The sequence below is a fragment of the Acanthisitta chloris genome, unplaced genomic scaffold, assembly GCF_000695815.1.
Source record: "Acanthisitta chloris isolate BGI_N310 unplaced genomic scaffold, ASM69581v1 scaffold8597, whole genome shotgun sequence".
Classification (NCBI taxonomy): Eukaryota; Metazoa; Chordata; class Aves; order Passeriformes; family Acanthisittidae; genus Acanthisitta; species Acanthisitta chloris.
In genome coordinates this window covers 57061-73146 of record NW_008684257.1, presented here as the reverse complement: position 1 = coordinate 73146, position 16086 = coordinate 57061, and the positions used below count along the sequence as shown (strand labels likewise).

The 16086-nt window shown below is 42.4% G+C and overlaps 1 protein-coding gene across 1 annotated transcript; it reads left to right on the top strand.

The window, feature by feature from the left end:
• The first annotated feature begins 1742 nt into the window (after positions 1-1742).
• Positions 1743-7921, top strand: LOC103806562 (C-type lectin domain family 5 member A-like). The gene is made up of 6 exons (XM_009079268.1): positions 1743-1824; positions 3970-3996; positions 4465-4554; positions 6299-6441; positions 7100-7209; positions 7774-7921. Exons 1-6 carry the CDS (start codon positions 1743-1745, stop codon positions 7919-7921), a joined length of 600 nt encoding a protein of 199 aa, XP_009077516.1.
• Positions 7922-16086: the final 8165 nt, after the last annotated feature.

The window sequence follows — 16086 nt, the reverse complement described above, 5'->3', positions numbered from 1 at the left end:
CACAGTGAACAACATGCTGCAAAGCTCAGAGAAAAGGGATGCCTCAGTCCAGTGAGCTCTAGGACAGCAAATACCCATCCAGCTAAGACTGACCTGTTTGATTTCTTGAGCTTCTGCATAATAGCCTGTCCTGTGCCAGGACCTAAAGCTCCTAGTTAAAGGAAATCCCCTGGCTGATGCTAAAAATCCAGCATTTCCCCCCACCAAAATAGATAATAGCAGGTTGTTATTCCTGCACTAGGGCCAAGTAGGGGCTGAACAATCTGTGGAAAACCTTTCTCAACCTTTTCTTTTCATGATTTTTTATATTTTTTTCCCCCAAGGTATTGATCTCTTCATTGTGGAGAATTAATTTATATAATTTGTATCCAAAATGTGCACTTAAATTATGTTAATAAATATCCACAGATATAAGCTGTTGTATCACTTTACATTTTCAACTGCTGAGCATAAACTGAAGAGCTGACTTGAGCTGAACAAGCAAAATAGCAGCCATTGAGAATAACTTCATAGAATCATAGATTCATAGAAAGTTAAGGGGTTGAAAGAAACTTTAAAGACCATCTAGTTCCAACCCCTGCCATGGGCTGGGACACCTTCTGTTAGACCAGGTTGCTCAGAGCCCCATCCTCTCATCCTCTCACTGAACTGAATTTATTTCAATCAGAATCAAAGTCGATGTGCTGCTTAAGACCAGTGTCAAGGAAAGAATTGCCTCTACCCCAGAAGGAGAGCATTTTAACCATGTGAATTATAAATCTTCAGCATCAAATGAAAGTAAGGGCTCTTCCAGCAAAGTGTCAGTGCTGGAACTGGGGAAGAAAACACAGAGATAACTGCTTAAATAGCCACGTTGTATTTTCTTAAGTTGTTTAAATTGTATTTTATTCCTATATTCTCAAGTCCATGTATTCTATATCCTACTTTGTATTCTGTATTGTATCTGCATTTGAAATTTCTGTTCCTGAACTTTCTCTAGTCTGCCTTATCAGAGCTTCAGGACCAGCAGGTGTAAAAGCAGAGAACTGGACTGCTTCTGGAAAGTAGTAAGTGATGTTTTACATTTTGGGATGGAAAGGAGTGTTTAGCAATGGGAGTGGTGGAAAGAGGGAAGGAAAATCATTGGTTTATGCAGCATTGTCCAACCAACCAACAGGTCAGAAATACTCTGTAGGAGAAACTGGTTTCAGAGTTTCAGACACATGATGGTCCTGAGGCATGGCAGGGTCCTGTTTCAGCATCTTTATGGATCAGGGGCAAATGTGTCCTGCTGTCAGATGTCTGCTTTTGAGAGCACTGCCTTCTGGACTCCACAGAGCTTCTGTCCACGATGTGCACTGGGTCCACCTGGAGAGTTTCACTCCGCTTCCTGGGGCTGAATTCTGGGTCTCTGTACTATTCCTATCCTTTCCATTTTGGGTAATAAATCTTGGCTTGTCAAAATACAAAGAGGGGGGTGTGTATGTGTGTGTGAAGTTTTGGAAACTCAAGACACTGCTAATGCCAGAACTACTTCCCAAGAAAGATGACCAGATGGAGGCCATGAACTTACATTTAACATTCTACTATAAAAAGATGAAGTAAAAGTAGACTTCTCTTTTCATTAAAAGTTTGTGTAAGACAGGAAGAGGAAAGAACTTCCTCCTGAAGGTTAGATAGGAGAGCGAGCTATGAGTCGTACCCACTCTAAAATGCCATTCTAAGACAGCAGCAAGAGGAAAGAAGGAGAAGGGAGAGCAAGAATGGCAGAAAATTTCACCGTCACTGACTTGAACTTGCCTGAATCAAGCAGATCCAGACTGCAGGAGGTGCCTGGTGTCCAAGGTAGGTCGGTTGGTATGCATTGAGCTTTCTTTGTGTTCTTCAGTTTGTCTCCCACATATTTGGAAAAGTGCAATGGAGCAACAAATGCCCAAAGAGCATGAAGGAAATGTGAGGGGCAGTGCTGTGAAAAATGTGCAGGGGGGTCTGCATATAGGTTGGGGTTTTTTAAAAAAATAGAAAGGGTATTGCTCTAAGGTCTGCTTTTCATTTATTAAGGTACAAGTGTGAGGGAGAGTCTCTTGTGTGATGTTAAGAGTAGTTTTTATCAGTTTTGGAGATTATTCCACACCTGAACATCCACTGGCTCTGAACCAGGCATGTTCTCCCACAGCACTCTGATCCCTGCAGCAAACTGATCAGGAGATTGAGTGTCCCCTGTTCCTGGTGTTTGCCACAGGCTCTCACACAGCCTGTTTCTGCTGACTGAGCACAGCAGGCATTTCCTCAAGACTTTTCCTCCTGGCTTTGTCTGTGCAAACTATTGTTTAATACATCAAGTGTAAAATGTTTCATGGCCAGATTTAGTTTGATTTAGTATAAAAGACTGCCAAATCCTAACCTATGATTTAGCTTTCTTTAAACCCTTACCAACTCTGCTCTTCTATGTGTTCACTTACTTTATTTTAAATATTTTCCAGATATAAAATCTATATCTTACAGAAAAAAGCTCAAAAACTGTCTTCTCTCTTCTTTGCTTTTTTTTTTTCAACTTTGCTATTTTCTCTTTGATGGTGGATTCCCTGGATACAGTGCAGTGTTCACAAAATAGTGACATTAATTTCATGAGCCAGAAGAAAGCACTAAAACTCCCAGAAAACATTAACTCTGTACAGTGATAGAACCCAAAGAGCTCAGTGCTGTATAAGAGGATGACTTCGAGTGTTTCCTTTCTGGAAGAGTTCCACATGCAATACCTTGACATTTCACTCAGGGACTTTCTGAGGCAGTTGTGTTTCTATTCATACACCCTTCTTAGTCATCTCCTTTCTGTACTGCGGAACCACAGTCTACACCGTCACTTACCCTTCTCTGGAAAACAGGGGTGGTATAACTGAGGCACTACTGAAGGTAGAGGCAAATCATGGTTTCATAAACCCACATGGTAGAGAAACCATCCTTGATATTTGACATTTACCTGCTGAATAATTCCTAATGTTTTAATATCTCCATTACAGGAGATATAAAAAAACCTGACTGTGCATGGTCCTGGACATCCTGCTGTAGCCAACACTGCTTGAGTAGGGAAGTTGAACTAGGAAATGTGAAAAGGTCACTTCCAACCTAAACAATTCTGTGACTGTGAGGTCAGGACACCAGAGCTGATGTTCACAGATCTCCTCTAGAACTATTTTATTTTTAATTATACCAGATCTGATACCTTCTAGTCCCTGGGTGCAAACAAAGCTTTAAGAGTGGGGTTACAAGAGAGCATTAGCAATCCAGCTATCTCCCACCTAGGATTATTCCTCCCTTGGAATTCGTTAGTATATCTATATTTCATTTGGGCCACATGTCTTCCAGTCCATGCAGCTCCTCACAAGGAATTACCATGAACTGCAAGATCTACCAGTTCTTACTCAGTCAACCCTGACACAAGGGATTAATTTAGCTTCTCTACTATGACCTTACCTTCTGAGTGCTTCCTGGAGAGCCTACCATCTGCTGGCGTCCAGATCTCCAGCAATGTACCTTCTCTTGATGTGTTTGAAGACACAATGTGTTTGAAACATGTGTCTAAAAAAGTGTGTTTGAAGTCTTTTCCTTTTCAGGTTCTTTTCCATATAATTGATTTTTCTTATATGTAATCTTTGATCTCTCAGGGTTTGTGATACTTTCTATTATCTTCATTTCATGTCTTTGGCTATGGAAAGTCAACAATCTGCTTCTAATGTCAACTTCCTTTTGCCTCTTCCCAGACCATTCTTTGCAGGTGCTTTGGACAGATCATGTGTTGCAGAAAGCTGTCCTTCAATAATACATGGTCTGTCTGTAGGGATTTCATTCTCTCTTAGCAGTCCTTTTTAGCTTCTCTTTCCTAACAACCTTCTCCTTCATACAGTTCTCCTTTCTTACCCACTAGCTTTCTGTTTCTCCTTATGCAATCTATTCCTATGATGACTCTCTTCTAACTGCTTGCTCTTGTAGGGAACGGCGGTCGGAAGATCTCGCGATGTACGGAAAGGTTAGGAGAGGGAACCCCTTCCTATGTATGTTAAGGCTTACGCTAAGGGAAATGACGTGGATTGCTTACGCAGACAAGGCGGCGGTAACGAAGGAGGGATTGTATATAAGGAGGTGTAAGGTAAGCAATAAATGCCTTTTGCAGCATCCTCATATTGCTGTCAGTGGTCATTGGACCGGGGGCCGGTATTGGCCTCTGTGCCGTCTCAGCCGAAGGAGGTTGATTGCCATGAACGGCAACAGCTCTTATACATACAGTATTGGGATGCTGTACAGTTACCTAGGGACAGGTGTGCAGAGCCATCTGGGAAGCACCAGGACATTCAGCCTGGTTTCAGCATGCAAATCTGGAAGGCCACAAATTCCCAATGTGAGCCAGAAAGGGCATCTGTGAATGAAGAGCAAGGGTTCTTTTTTCCAGCTGTTCTCCTAATCTTCAGCTTTCCTCTCTCTCTGTAGGTAAAAGCTGTTGTTCCAGAACATGTGTTGCTCTATCGATTACTGCGATAGTCCTACTGCTGCTCATAGTTGTGTGTCGAATACTCATGTGTAAGTCCTGCTAAAATTAACAGCAATTGATGTGTGACTCTTACCCACCAATTGGTACAATTATGAAAGAATACATTGTTGCTTTGTTAACCTTCCAGTGCCTTTGAACCATTTTCAGTAAAGTTGCTGTCTGAGTCTCTGAGGCAGATTTCAGAGTTAAAGGTGACAATATTCCAGGAGAAAATCGTGCCCCATCCCTTATGCTTTGTAAACTGATTTCCATAGGTTTGTCAGCCTCACTTCACTGTCCCCTTTCCTGGAAGTCAAAAGCCTCCTGTGGGGGACAAACCTATTTCAGCCTGCATGTCTTCCTAAAACCTCAAGTGTATGCTGCTGTCTCGTTTGGGTCTGGGGGAGCAACACTGTTAGACCTGCTTGTAGCCAGGGCACAGGTGTGCTCTGCCCCAATATCTCACCACTGCTGTTCAGGATAGGAGCAGACATTGTCCACAGCTCCAGGCTGTGTGGAAATGTGCTTAACCAAGGATAGATTGGCTTGGGCACTGATCTCTCAAAAATGGCTCTTGTTTCTTATTGCTCTGGATACTTGTGTGCTGTGCATCACATTTACCACTAGTCTGAAAAGGTATGGAACATTTCTAGTTCACTTTCAGAGTTAGGCTCTTTGGAATCTGCTCCATAATATGTACCAGAGTTTTGCATTTTTTTCAGTGGATGAGCAAAACCGGTAGAGTTGGCATTCTGTGTCAGGTGATGGGCAGAAGGCAAAGAGTTCCAGAAGAGCTGTGACAGTGTATGGCTAAATGATCATTCATTCAAAGCAGAAATTGTATTCTTTTTTCCAGACTATCCAACTGCAAGCAGCTCAGGTGCCTCAATAACCTTGTCCCCCATCCCTGAAGAGGCACTTGGTAGGTATTCCTCTATCATTCCAAAGAGATTTTTCAGAAGCCTTTTGAGGGGGGTAGAAAAGGGTGTGGATCTCAATTGTCTTTGGAAGGAAAGCAAACAAAACCTCTGACATCTCAGGAATAAAATCCTTATCCCATACACTCATAAGATGAACTCTGAAGGCCAGAGACATTTCACATTTGCATCTCCTTTAGAAGCAGTGTTGGGTCAGCACTGCATTCCTGTTCCAGAGGAACTGATTTCTCTCTCCTGCTGGTGCAGAGGAGTCTGTGGCAGGTGAATGGACAGGAATATAATAATCCCTCAGGTTTCACAGCATTGTGGTGAGCATGATGGATCAATGTGCCTGGACTGCTTTTCCAATACCCCTCCAGTCTTAGCATCTTAACTAAGTGCAGTTCCCTTTTGCTCTTTAGGAGCTGCTGGATGCCAGGCAAAAACTATACCATGCAGTCCCTGTCTACCTGAATCATATCACCTCCTCCAGGTCCCATTCTCTTTTTCTTCAAGTATTCTGGCTGGCAATGTAGAGAAATGTTTATTCTTTTAGTAGCAACACTACTGCTGAATTTGCAGCAGACAAATCAGACTTTTGAAAACTGATAACTGCTTTCTTTGCCCTGATCATTTCTCTGTATGTCCTGAGCAAAGGTTGGAAAGGCTGCTGCCTTTCTGACTGATGCCTAGTGACTCCTGGGCTCGTCTCAGCTACAGAGATTGTCAGGGATCCTTGGTGGGCTGGTGACAATTATAAGCAGGACTGCACAGGTATTTTCCTGGCTGCAATTTAGTCTCTAATCTTCCTTGTGTCATGGGATCCTTTAGTTAGTGTGAACATGGATTCTCCCGCAGCTGTTCTTCCCTCCTGCAGGCTGCCCCCCACAATGGGAAAAACATGGGAAAAAATGCTACTTCTTTTCTTCAGCGAAGAAAGAAAAGGGCTGGAATGCCTTCCGTAAGGAATGTACTGACATGGATTCAGACTTGGTGATCATTGCCGATGAGAAAGAGCTGGTGAGATCTACCTCCGTGGCGCAGCTTCGAGGGTTGCTTGAGCTGCATGCCAAGGGGCTGAGGAGTTACGTGTGTCAGCTGTTAGATGTCTCTTAGATTTTTTTGAGGGTTTATAATCTGCTACCAGCCATATACATCTGACACCTTGGTATGGGAGAAAATACCTTCAGAGCAAGATGCATCTTGGTGGTTGGAGCCTTGCACCTGGAGGGTTCTCTCCCCAGGCATGCTCCCATGGGAAGGAGCAAACTCTCTGCCCAGCTAACATGTTTTAAAGAGATTTAACACACAAACCAAGGAAGTCAAACAGACACTTATTTGTGAGAATCTCTGCTTTGGCAAAAACTGAAAAGGCTTTCCCATCACAACCAGAATACAAAAGTGTCTCCAGGTATCAATTCACACCTGTCGAACTACAATGCATAGTTCTGGTTATATGACAGATGTGCTATTCTATTTATTCTATTCCTAAGAAGCCCCAGGAAGAGAGATGATAGTCAATAAAACTGGTCAAATTCAGCCTCTGATGCTGTGGAAAGAGCTGGTGTGGCTGGATGCACACTGTACTCTGTGTTGGCTATTTAACACTAAGCTTTCAATGTACCTCTGGGGAAGAAAATGTAATTTAATGTCTTATCATTGTTTACTTCCTTTCTAGCATTACCTTACTGACCGATCAAAAGCTAATTTCTACTTCCTTGGTCTCAGATACTCTGAAAGTGAGCAGAAGTGGAAGTGGATTAACAATGTGGAACACAGCACAAACATGTAAGCTTATTCCAGCAAGTCACTGTCATGGAATGTCTGGAAACAGTAAAAAACCCAAACCCTGAGCAAACAGTAGAGTATAAGTGAGGTCAGGACTGTGATTTGGAGCAACCTGATTCCCTGAGATACAGGTCTTCAGCATATCACTGTGACAAGGAAATTGAAGGACTTAAGCCCCATGGGACTTAAAGGCATGTCCCATCAGGATGGCAAGACAGGACACAGCTGTATTTCTGATGGGGAAGGAAGAATCTGGCAAGGTGGAGTTCTGTGCAAAAGAAGGGATGTATGAGGCAGGAACAAGAGAATATGTGATGTCAGCCTCACTGGATGGAGGCTACCAAAGCAGGGGAAGGTCTCTGGATGGGAAAGCATAGCCCAGATACATTTGTTGAGATGGGACCAAAAGTCAGGAATGGGAGGGAGACTCCCACAAGGCAGTTTCTGATCCCACTGACAATCATGCAGCTTAGCAGCAAGGTCAGGTGCCACTTTGCCTTTCACTGCACTGCATCCAGCTATGTCAGGAATGCAACTAAATCTGACTTTCTCTCTCTTGTTCAGGTTTAACATAAGTGGACAACTTCTTGACTATCTCTGCACAGCAATTGGATATGGCCAAGTAGTAAGGGCACATTGTGATGGAGACCCAGTAACAAAAAATATGTGTGAAAAGGTTGCAACAATATATGAAAGGCAGAAGGAGAGCTAAAAACAAGAGGTTCAGGCAGGAATGTTATGTCCAGCTTCCTGTAGGAAATGTGGATGAGATTTGACTCATTTATTGGCTAAAAGCTGTGAAAGGGACTCCTACAGCCTCTCTCCAGATACCTAGCCAATCTCAGCACATTCTGTCCCAAGATGGGACTCTGAGACTGGATGGATCCCCCTCTAGAGAAGCCTGCATTTGCACACAATAGGAATCTGGGACTTGCTCATACCAGAGGTCTGACTTTCAGGCAGCCTCTGTCAGCTGGTATGAGTCCAACCTTGGTGACAGGTGTGATCCCAAAGAGATCCTACCTCTCACAGACACATGCGTTGATACCCATCTGTTCCCAACCCTGCCTGTGCACAAGGAGACACTTCAAACTCTTCCCTGCAGCCACAAATGAAGGTTAACACATATTTCTACTTTGGATCCTGCAGAATTGTGCAGCCACACTCATTGCCGTGTCTCATAGATGAGACTGACAGGACAAGTCAAATGGGAGGGTGTATAAACCTTACCCTGTAAAAGACTGTCTGTTAAAAGAGCACATGTGGGGCTGACTGTGAATCACCAAAAAAGAAATGATCTTGCACCACAGCTCTGTGCGTAAAATCACCCCTAGTCCTGTCTAGGTCTGGGAAGGTGTATCAGATTAATATTTGCTAAAGAAAGGCAAAGGATAAAGACCAGTAGAGACCAGCAATGCTTGAAAAACAGAGTCACAATGGAAGCTCAAAATATTTTGCTTAATCAAAGACTTTGTACTCAGCATGTTGTGGCCATTGGTGTTGGAAATGGAATCTTGCAGGAAAAACTGTCTCCTTCTGATCTGAAAGCACATTTTGATGCCCCTCAGACAAGCAATCCTCCTCACTGCCCCCATGCATCAAGATGCTTTTGAAACATCTTTGTAGCTCTTCCCTGAATTTTAATCCCCAAAGAACAAAATAAGAACATGTAGCTGTAACAGAATAATCTGTAGAATCACAACTGCTATTTCAGAAGGAATCTCAGCTGGAGGGGCTCTTTGCTTGCCCTCACTTTACTGGAGTGGGTGTTACAGAGGGCTGCCCTTTTCTTGTCATATTCTGTCTGCTGGAATATACTCCCTTTGATCACATGGACTCCCCTGAAGACAAGGGAAATACCTCTTCCCTGAGAGTCACTGAACTTAGGCTGGAGTCTTCAGGAAGCAACAGATGCAAGCAACTGTGCATCAGCAGTGGCAGAAAGGGAAAAACTCCCCAGGGGCCACTGTGGAACTACACAAAGTCCATCAACCCCAGAAAGTCATAAAAAGTCACAGAAAGTCGCAGGACTCAGGAGCAAGTGCTGCCTACAAGGAAATCCCTTAACGGGGATGGAAGTATGATTGAAAGTGGCTTGTTTCCTCTGCCTCTGTGGTTTTCTTGTTCACAAAATTATCTTCTCTGATTTTGTTGTCTTAGATTTTTAAACAAACTTTATGTCTACAGCTCAGGATTCTTTGATTATCTTTTTCATGCCTGCTGCAAGGAAAGTTGAAACATTTCCTGCTAACTCTAACTTGGTCAGGGTCTGATCCCTACGCCATGAGAATGCTTAGGGGAATCTGTAAACGATCTAAACCTAACCTCTCAGTGGCTTCATGTTTGGTGTCCACAGAGAGTTACAAGGCTGTTTTAAATTCTTTATGCAGTTGGGCAGTTGGCTGACACTCACTGGGACAGGTCAGCCTCACAGGGACACATCCTGGATGTATGGCAGGCTACATTAATGCCTTTTATCAAGAAGACCCTGTGACAGAGGGACACCTCCAAGAGGTGTTCTTCAGAGCTTGTCCTGTTTCCATGGACCTATATCCCACTGTGTTTCAAGCAAACCGTGTTCTTCAGTGGGTTATACTGGGTTACTCTGCTTACTGAGTTGAAGTTTCTCCAGTCTCACTTCTCATGGTGGTAAGAGTCTTCTCCTCCACTTTTAGCTGTGATGCTGCTGATATAAAGACATGACTTTCATGCAATTCTCCCCCTGCACAGCTTGCATTTAGTTAACTGGAATGATCATGGAATTATCAAGCCACAGACCTGACTGGCTGAGCACATGTGACGAGAAAATGTGCGTGTGCATGTCTGTATAGACACAGATATTCACATTAACCCTCTGAAATGCTTCCTTGGTATAAAACTATTTGTTGATTAAGCTCTGCCTACATTCCATTTTAAGGAGGTGCCATTCTCAAAATCAGAAAAAGCCTATGTTTGCTTTTCTGTTGGATCAACTACTAGATGCGGAGGAGGCACATGGGAGGGGAGAAGGCTCATTTCCAGCAAGTTTCATCCATACAGAGTTTTTTTGGGTTGGTTCTTTTTTGTTTGGGATGTGTATTTATTCCCCTCAGTTCTGGTAGCTTATGCTTGAGCCTTTTGAGTACACACCAGAGCTTTGGGGAAGTTACCAGGCTTGACAGTCTCTAATTAGCAGGTACAAACAGAGATATAGGGAGGATATTTAGGGAAAAGGGTTATTTCCCTATAAAAGTTTTAGTCTCCGTTGGTGGAGGTGTTACAAAGACTCAGTGAAATGGCTGTATACACTTTTAACATGACTAAGAATGTGCTTTTTTCCTTAGTTCAGCATTAGAATAAAATTATTGAGCTAATACTCACACTATAGGCATTACTATTTGAAAAAAAAGACAAACCCCAACATTTCTCGACGTGTCTGTTGTTACTGGCTTGCTTTTAACAGTCCAGTTTTGCTCTCTCACCTACAGCTTTCTTCGTTAAGAATAGGAGCAGAAATGCCTGGTGTAACCCTGCCTGGCAGGTTTCCTACAGAGCCCTGTGCTCCTATGGATCCCAGAGTAGAGTCTGAGTGCAAGTGAGTGGTAGGAAGACTTCCCACAATTAAACAACCACCTGAACTTGCTCTTTGAATGTATTTGTGCACCAGTGATATTCAGTGGCAGCAGGAAAAATAGTCCACAGACTTGTCCTGTGGAAACATTAGAAGCCAGAGATGTCAAGATACCAAATATTTGGTATTTCCTCCTTAATTATTCTATAACAACTTTCTATAATAACTTGCTTCACTGGGGATTCAAGATCAGCTACCGTTGAGCTTTCTCCATGTGCCATTTATGAAACATTAAGCTTTTGTATAGGCCTAATTATCTCTGTTTTCTGTAGCTCCTTCCTCTGCATTGTGAGGCACCTGTGGCCAAAAGAAGCAGAGTTTGCCATCAGATAACAGAAAATGGCTTTGCTGAGACACACTACCTCTCATTCCCACTATCTTTATCACAAATCAAGTCTTACAATATTTTCTCTGTAACTAAAGGCAAGGGCTATTAGTTCCACATAAAAGTGTATCACACATCAACCTTCACTGATTTTTCCATCTGCCTGAAGGTTAATAGCAACAGCAACTATATTACACTATGTAGTAATGAAAAAAAATAGGAAACATTAGACATTTCAATTTAAATGAAAAGGGAACGGGAATCGATGAAAAAGGTTAACAAGCTTTGCTTTGCTTCTTCATGACTGTACAAAAATGTCTGGATCAATCTCATCAGGCTGCATTTCACAGTCATGCCATACAGGTCCTCACCCTCATTTTCTTCTTAATCTCAGTGTTAGTAAAATCACTATTTTCTAGTTTCAGTGATGGTTGTGGTCTTTGGCAGTGTCATACATCTTAAGATCATATTCCTTCAGTTAAGGACTCAGTCCTTAAAAAAATCTTTGTTAATTTAGAAGTGAAAAAGCCCAGCTCACTATATATTAAAAAGGAATAACTTAAATAACTCTGAAAACTCAAACATGAAACCAGACTCTACAATTCCCAATTCAGTGAGTCCAATTTTTCTTTTAACCAACATTCTCAAGCAAGTATTTAAGTTTTTCAAAACAAACTATGGTTGAATCAGTTACTTCAGCTCCCTCTGAAATGAACGGTTTTGTGGCTAAAGTTGGCTACAGCTGACTTTGTAACTGCATGTATGTTACTTGAGGGATTTTCAGAAAACCAAGACAAAAGTGGAAGAAGCAACAAGAAACTGGTTTATTTGCAGGTAACTTTCAAAGAGAACAAATTATTAAAACATTCTGAAATACAGAGTAAAAAGTCTCCCAGAGATCTTTCTCTGTTCCTGGAGCAATGTTTTGAGAACTGTGAGGAAGTTTGGGTTATTTTTCCATAATCTTAAAGCTTGCTTTTCCAAACTTTCATTTGTGGCGCTAAGGAGTCACATTACTTTCCCAAGTGTTGGAAGACTAAATCTCTGACTTCTCTTTGTGACTTTTATATTCTGCTGCTCAGTGACCATGGATCTCTGATTATACAGGCATCTTCAGCCAGCTAGGCCTCAGTTCCTCCTAGATGAGGTACCTATACAGGTGGGAAAACATGGTGCTGAAAGGCAGCCTGTCAACACTCACCAAACTCAGAGACCTGTGATTTATATTCACATGAAACTGTAACCTGCAATATTATTTTTTTCTTTCATTTTATGATAACTGTGAGAAGTTGTGAGACCAAGTGTCAAATGCAAAGCTCCATCTAGTCAAGCATGTTGCCTGTTGCAAGTGGTCAGTAAGCTGTTTGTAGGAAGATGAGACACACACAGGTGCATGCTGTAAGTCTTTTACAGGTGTAAAAGAGTATTAAGTACAAGAGTGCAGTAGGGAAGATGGGAAAAAATTCTTTCTTTTGGAGGATTCAAATCTATGAGTTGCAGTTATCCTAAAGTAGCTTATAAACAACTGACAAACAGGCAGGACCAAGATCCAGAGGCCCCACACATGGGGGTGTGATAAGTACCTTCACTATTGCAGCACAACCACTCCAAAGCTAAAGGAAGAGAAGCTCTGAGACTGAAGAGGGAGTTGAAGACTCTACTGGAGTTTCACACTTAACATGGCAAACCCCTCATTTATCCCCATATTGCTCCAGTATGACACAGTGGCCATGGAGTTCACCTCTCGGAACTCTCCAACAAAGGCACCCTTTGAGTGCCTCTGAAGCACAGCCTGGTACTAGTAGACACAGTTCCTTCTCTCTGTAGAGGTTCTCCAAAGTGAAATAAGATCAGAGATGCCATTGAAGTCTCAGCAGCAGGTTCAATACATACTCAGCATTAAGTTTTCTGACAATGAAAATCTCCATCAAATTCCAGCTGCCCCCCCATCCAGACTCACCTGTTCTTGCCTGAGCACCAGCTCTGCATGAGCTGACTTACCTGTACATAGGAACAGGTGCTATAAACAAGGTCAGTCACAGCCAAAGATGAGACAGCAAAGTCAGGCTAAACTTGAACTCATCCGCAGTGTTAGGGTAAGCAGGCTGTTTACTCAGGCTATTGTACCATAACACCTTGCCACAGAGTCCAAAACATTGGTCCTTTTATTTTATCAAGATGACATACCAGCTTCTACCTACTCCTTTCAGAACTTGCCCACTCACCATGTCTGATTGTTTCAGTATCCCCAGCAGTGACTTGTCTTTGTGGGAATGCTACATTGGTCCTTTGAACTTCATGGGCAGAGTCCTCGAAGTGGAAATGGCCAGGGAAGGAAAGAGGAGCCAGAGGTGGTGAAATGGATGATGGCTGTGGCAGTGGGGTGTGGTTGGGTGTGACGGGGGGCAAGGCAGCCACTCTCCTCTTCAATGTCTACAACAGGGAGTGAGAGCTGCAGAGGGTACCCAGTAGTCTTAAACCAGCAGCTTCAAAAGTCTGGGGCATTTGCTTACAAGTGCATGTGAGCTTACAAGTGTAGTGAAACTCCAGCTGAAGAAATGGGGTTTATAATCAGTCACATCCACTGGGACAGATGCTTGGGAAGTGTTGTCCTCCACCAGGTAGGGCAAGAGCTGTGGTGACACAGTGCTTGTGTTAGCTGTAGAGCACACCACTTGGATGCATTAGTGACAAATGGAAAGATACAGGTTGCAAAACCTTACAAAGTTACTTTTAACAGCTTAAAAAGAAACAAAAATTGAAAACCCCCAATAAACAAACAAACAAAACAACCTGCTCCCCCCAAAAAACAAACAAAAAACCCACCCTGGACTACAATCACCCAACCCTACAAGTACAAAATGCCATTTCAGTAGTTTCTGTGTTCCTTGGTAGGCAGGTCTTTATTAGGGTATACATTAGGGAAAGTTACTACAGTTGTATAATACAATACGCACATATAGGTACCAGAACAGATCTCTCTGCCCCAGTTTGTCTCCAGTCTGATCCTCTCAGGCCAGTTCTTACTGATCTTGATAATAACATGTATTACAACTCCCTCTTTTTTTTCCCTGCTATGATTCTTATGAAAAACAAAATAGCACTAGCTGCTCTAACAGCAGGCAAAATGTCTTTCAGGAGTTCCCACTGATCTCTGCTTGGCTTCAGTAAAGTCTTTTCAGACGCTGCTTCCCCAGGCTTCATCTCCATATTCTTCTTGTCTTCCTAAAGCCTGTCCTTCTGTACTCTGAAGGAGAAAGAAGCAATCTCCTTGAGAGGCAGAGCTCTGTGAGCCCACAGAGTATTGTTTGTGTATGCAGGCTGTGCCTCCATGCACTTTAGTATCCTTGTTCCCCATGAAATACCGTGACTCTTGCATATCTTCAACTGTATTTATAAGCACCCAGATTAGTTCTGTACTAATAAGTCTGGTTCTCAGCCACCTCTTAAAATAAGGGGAGACTGTGTTTTAAAAGCAATTTCCTAAGCTCAGCAGAAGAATCTCTTAGGTCCGGTAGCATTTTTTTTGGAAAAAATCTATATTCCATTTTTCCGTAGACCTTTCAATGCAAGATATCTGGGAGTGAATGTTAGACTGAGGAAATTCTCTGGCAGCCCTTGAAAATGGCTGAAAATCCTGTTCTTTGAAGCACAGCTCATTACTCAGCCCCCTTCTGTGGCTCTGTGCCTGGCAAATGCAGATATGATGGGCATTACGAGATGCTCTAATGCTGGATTCCCTATAGCACACCCACAGGGAAATGCAAACAATGATCCAGCACTGCAATGTACAAATATATCTACACTGTCATGTTTCCTGTTCTGTTGGCATGAGTTCTATTCTTTTCTAGGTTGATAGTTTGAAGAAATAGCTCATTTTCACAATTTTCTTTCTCTCCAAGTAAAAACTTAGAGAAGCTGCTGCATGTACGTAGCTTACGCTTGCCATGTACATTTTTCTATATCCATAAGAGTGTACTGAATTCTCCAAAGAATATCAGATTTCAATGCACTTTGCACTGCTATTCTGTTACCTCTAAAGACCAGGCCATTCTTTACTGCAACCTCCAGTGTGAATTGGTAATGTGAGCTTGCTGTGTAATTCCCTGACTCCTTTACAGTGACAGCCCTAATGCCTTCTCATAATCTCTTCATCTTTTACTGTGCCTCTGCAAATTTATTCCACATTTCTGAGAGCAAGCAATTCCCTTTTCTCATATTTATGTGCATTGTATTCCTGAGTTTCTTTATCTTACATGTCATGTTTTCGAATATATTGACTTTTTGTTTCCAGCAGCTATAATAAACTAAATATATAACAAAGAGTGTAAGACCAGGGCAGCAAGTGTATATATATATCTCTATATATATCTATATATATATCTGTGCTTAACTTGCTTAGACCTGCTCTCACTGCTCCTCTGAAAGAGGCAATGTCTTCTTTACAGCCATTTCAGTTTCTTTGACCTCAGCACTAGCAGGAAATTGAGGCCCTTCAAAATTCCGGGCTCTGCCCCTCGATCTGCATATACATTGAGTAAAAATATAATTCTTCCTTTTCTGAAGGCTGGGACTGTTGTATAAAATCACAGGCCTTTAGACACAGAGGGCTGAAGGGAAACCTAAAGTCTCACAGGAAAAAGGAATCCCAAAAGACAGAAGCATTTCTTCTCTTCCCACTCCACTAGCTGGATATAATGCCATCCTTTCCTTCAGGCAGATCCCACTGCAGCACCTTACTTTATAGAAGGAAAAGCTGGTCCCCTCAGAGACTTAACCATAACCAGAGAAGACCAGTACAGGAGCTTGCAGGGCAGGGGAGGTTGAGAGGTTGGATCTAGCCAATGAGTCAGATTGCTGATTTTGGAGACAAACAACAGCTGTGCATATAGGTTTATAATCACACATTCAGATACTCATTTCTTAGTTATTGCAGTGCAGT